The sequence below is a fragment of the Chiloscyllium plagiosum genome, chromosome 25, assembly GCF_004010195.1.
Source record: "Chiloscyllium plagiosum isolate BGI_BamShark_2017 chromosome 25, ASM401019v2, whole genome shotgun sequence".
Lineage (NCBI taxonomy): Eukaryota > Metazoa > Chordata > Chondrichthyes > Orectolobiformes > Hemiscylliidae > Chiloscyllium > Chiloscyllium plagiosum.
Window position 1 is genome coordinate 9,587,651 of NC_057734.1, and position 4,566 is coordinate 9,592,216.

General features: G+C 44.0%; 1 protein-coding gene across 1 annotated transcript in view; it reads left to right on the forward strand.

The window, feature by feature from the left end:
- Window positions 1-4,566, forward strand: part of LOC122562546 (leucine-rich repeat-containing protein 74B-like) — a 72,345-nt gene that overhangs the window by 63,810 nt on the left and 3,969 nt on the right. Inside the window, exon 12 of the mRNA XM_043715462.1 lies at window positions 1,619-1,747. Within this exon, the coding sequence (XP_043571397.1) occupies window positions 1,619-1,747 (129 nt within the window). The remainder of the gene's footprint in view (window positions 1-1,618; window positions 1,748-4,566) is intronic.

The following is a 4,566-nucleotide window of genomic DNA, read 5'->3' on the forward strand; positions in this document are numbered from 1 at the left end:
CAACATTCTCTGGATGTCAGCGACAAAACCAGGAGGTGGGACCAAAGTGACCAGCCGGTACCACAGCATGGCGGCCACCAGCTGGTTTATGACCAGCACTCGACTCCTGTAAGATAGCACTCTGAGCAGTCCTGTCCAGCGGCCTAGGCGAGCCGAGACTTTGGCCTCCAGCTCCTGCCAGTTGGCCGGCCAGGATTCCTCAGCCGGGCCGAGGTAGACCCCCAGGTAGAGGAGATGGGTGGTACTCCAGCTGAACCCCCGTAACTCCTCCGGCAGAGAGTCCACCCGCCACGGGCCGACCAGTAGTCCGGAACATTTGGCCCAGTTGATCCTGGCGGAAGATGTCGCCGAGTACACGGCCTGGCACTCGCGCAAACTCCCCAGGTCAGCTGGGTTGGTGAAAGTGAGGAGCACGTCGTCGGCGTAGGCCGACGGGACCACCCCCATGCCCGCGTAATTCTCTATTTATATGGAGAGGTAGCTCAACATAATTGGTGGGCATATTCTATGCCTCAAATGTGTGCAGGACTTCCTTCCAGTTACTGAAGAAGGCATTTCATCATGTCCTATCCATACCAGCACTTCCTACAATCCAAAAGTAATCGCACTGCTATTTTTTCTTCCTGTGTGGCCTAGACAGATTTGTAATCTTTATCCCTATTTTGCTGCTTTTCAATTCATTTTGTTAAATTCAGTCACATAAAATATCTTCTCAGGTTTTTTACAGCCCATAAATCTTTCACGATCAAAATGGTTGTAACCATAAGATACTTTACATAAAATTCAAATTAATGCTTTGTGTAGATGTTTAATGTAAATATTTATGAAATTGCAGTAATGCCTGCAGCTACCTCTTTGAAAATCTGTTGTAGTACTCCCACAAGTATCATTTTATCTGATCATAACTTTAGATTTATGGATACACAATATTCCAAATCATTGCTGAGTTAGAGATTGTCATAGAGCATGTAGCCTTGGTTTCAGAGGAGATAATCACTCAGGGCTCCTGCTCCTGGTTGACTTCCAGTGACACTTTTTACTTTCCCCTCCACCACTATCACTCACTCCCACTGGAAGTAGAAAATTGTGAATAGTAGGTAAGGACAAGGACAGATTTGGTTGTAATTATTCTGTTCAAACATTTTCTCTGAGTTCACAGAGATCATCATAGAATCCCTACAGTGTGGAAGCAGGCCATTTGACCCAACAAATGCACACCGACCCTCCAAAGAGTATCCCACCCAGACCCATGACCCTACTATTACTCTATATTTGCACCTCACCTGCACATCTTTGGATTGTGGGAGGAAACCAGAGCACCTGGAAGAAACCCACACAAACACTGAGAGAATGTGCAAACTCCACACAGTCGCCCAAGGCTGAAATCGAACTGGGCCCCTGGCACTGAGGTAGCAGTGCTAACCACTGAGACACCCTGCCACCATTGATATGTGAGTGACCAATGGGCTGTACTGCAGAGAAGAATGGAAAGGTAAACACTGACAGGAGAAAAAGAAAATCCAGAAAAGTAGCAGAAAAGAAATCTGAGGAGTTTTATTAAGCATATATCACTTTTCCATTGCAAGTGACTCTTGTAGTTCTTTAACATTTGTCGCAGGCCGATCCCCTTACTAAACTGAAAGAATTCATGAAGGTGCACCATCTACAGTTGGAACATTTCTTAGACAACTTCGATATAACTGAGAACCGATTTATTAATTTAAAGGAGTTCCGGACATCACTGGAGGTCAGTATTACACTGCATTCTTCATAATGAAATGCAGCAAAAGTTCCATAAGCAGACCATCTCGAAAAACACATATAAAAATACTCAAATAACTTGGATTCATCTTGAAGTGTTTTTATCTTGTGAAATTCTTCCAATTTAGTATTTGTCAAAATGAAATTACTTGTAGAAGGAAACTTTTTGCCTAACCTTTTTTTAATATGCTCAACATTTCCTTTAATGATACTGAGCACCTTACAGTTTCATTTTATCTGCCATGGTCTTGACATGCTTAAAAATAATGAAGCAGCTGTTTCAACTAATTTTGAAAGTAACATGAAATATTTGGTGGTACACTTGGTCAAACACTCTCGTTGATATTAAGGGCATTCACTTGTGCGGCCCTCTGGAATTAATAAGAGCACAATAAATAGGAGCAAGGGAAGATCATTTAACATTCAACAAAGTAGAATTGGGGACTCGATAGTTCGTGGCACAGATAGGCGGTTTTGTGGGAACGAGAGAGACTCACGTTTGGTATGTTGCCTCCCAGGTGCAAGGGTACCTGTACTGCGCTGTATTCTTCTATGTCTATGTTAAAGTCATGGGCTGATTTGCCCCAAGTCTCAACTTTTGTGCCTCTAACTCTTTAAAATTCAAGATCTGTCTCTCTTCTCTTCAAATACTTTCAGCAATCTAGTCACCATAACTCTATGCTATAGAGAATTCTGGATATTCACTGCTCTCTTAAAAAAGAAATTTCTTTGCATCTGTTTTGAATGAGTATACCCTTATTCTAGAACTATCTCCCACTACCGGAAACATCTCAGCATCTATCCTGTCAAGCCACCTCAGAATCTTGTATGTTTCAGTAAGATCACCCTCATTTTTCTAAATTAATGAATACAGGCCTAACATGATTAGTCATTCTTAGATTAGATTACTTACAGTGTGGAAACAGGCCCTTTGGCCCAACAAGACCACACCGACCCTCCGAACAGCAACCCACCCAGACCCATTCCCCTACATTTACCCCTTCACCTAACACTACGGGCAATTTAGCATGGCCAATTCACGTAACCTGCCCATTTTTGGACTGTGGGAGGAAACCGGAGGAAACCCACGTAAACACAGGAAGAATGTGCACACTCCACACAGACAGTTGCCTGAGGTGGGAATTGAACCTGGGTCTCTGGGGTTGTGAGGCAGCAGTGCTAACCATTGTGCTGCCCATAAAATTTCCATTGCCTTCTTTCAAAAAAGAGTAGAAAGGATTCCCAGTCTATACCCTCTGCAATCTCTTGATAACTCAACATTTTCATCCCAGCGATCAGCGCAATGAATCCCTTTTGAACTGCCTCCAATGCCAGTGCATTGTTTCCTAAATACAGGGACCAAACCTGTCAACAGTATTCCAGGTGCAGCCTCACGCAACACCATATACAATAAAAAAAGCTTCCCTATGTTTAAATTTCAACCTCTTAGCAATAAACGCCAAAATTCCATTTCCTGTCTTAATTATGTGCTGCATCTGCATGCTAACATTTTGTGTATTCTGCACAAAAATAGTCAAATCCTTCTGTGCTGTGCATTTTTTTGGTCTCTCTTTCTCACCATTCAAATAATGATGTGGAGGTGCTGGTGTTGAGCTGGAATGGACAAAATCAGAAGTCTCATGACACCAGGCTATAGTCCAACAAGTTTATTTTAAATCACACAAGCTTTCAGAGCACTTCTCCTTCATCAGGTGAAGTGTGACAAAGGAGCAATACTCAAAAGCATATGATTTCAAATAAATCTGTTGGACTATAACTTGTTATCGTGTGATGTTTAAATAATAATCTGCCTTTTGATTCTTACTACCAAAGTACGTGATTGAACACTTTCCTACATTAAACTCCATCTGCTCTAAGAAGCAATCCCTGGTGCACCCTATAAATTAATTTCATGTTACCCAAGCCCATCTGACTTGTCCAGTCAATATAAAAATTCAGACTGTAATACTCTTACATTCTAGGTAAAAACAAGGGCTGCAGATGCTGGAAACCAGAGTCTAGATTATAGTGGTGCTGGAAAAGCACAGCAGGTCATGCAGCATCCGAGGAGCAGGAAAATCGAAGTTTCGGGCAAAAGCCCTTCATCAGGAAAAGAGGCAGGGTGCCTGCAGAGTGGGGGTGGGGAGAAAGTAACATAGAGTACAATATGTTGAGTGGGGGTGGGGATGGAGCTGATAGGTCAGAGAAGAGGGTGGAGTGGATAGGTGGAAAGGAAGATAGGCAGGTAGGACAGGTCATGAGGGTGGTGCTGAGCTGGAATGTTGGAGCTGGGGTGAGGTGAGGAAAGGGGAAATGAGGTGACTCTGGTTCAGGACATGGTTGAAGAGCTTCAGGGCAGAGGAGATGACCTGCGGGGTTGCAGTGAGAGAGACTCACTGAAATTCTTGTAGAGAGAGGAGGAAAACTTAGAGGCATAGAGATGTACAGCATGGAAACAGACCCTTCGGTCCAACCCGTCCATGCCGACCAGATATCCCAGCCCAGTCTAGTCCCACCTGCCAGCACCCGGCCCATATCCCTCCAAACCCTTCCTATTCATATACCCATCCAAATGCCTCTTAAATGTTGCAATTGTATCAGCTTCCACCACATCCTCTGGCAGCTCATTCTATACCCATGCCACCCTCTGCGTGAAAAGGTTGCCCCTTAGGTCTCTTGTATCTTTCCCCTCTCACCCTAAACCTATGCCCTCTAGTTCTGGACTCCCCAACCCCAGGGACTACTTTGCCTATCCATGCCCCTCATAATTTTGTAAACCTCTATAAGGTCACCCCTCAGCCTCCG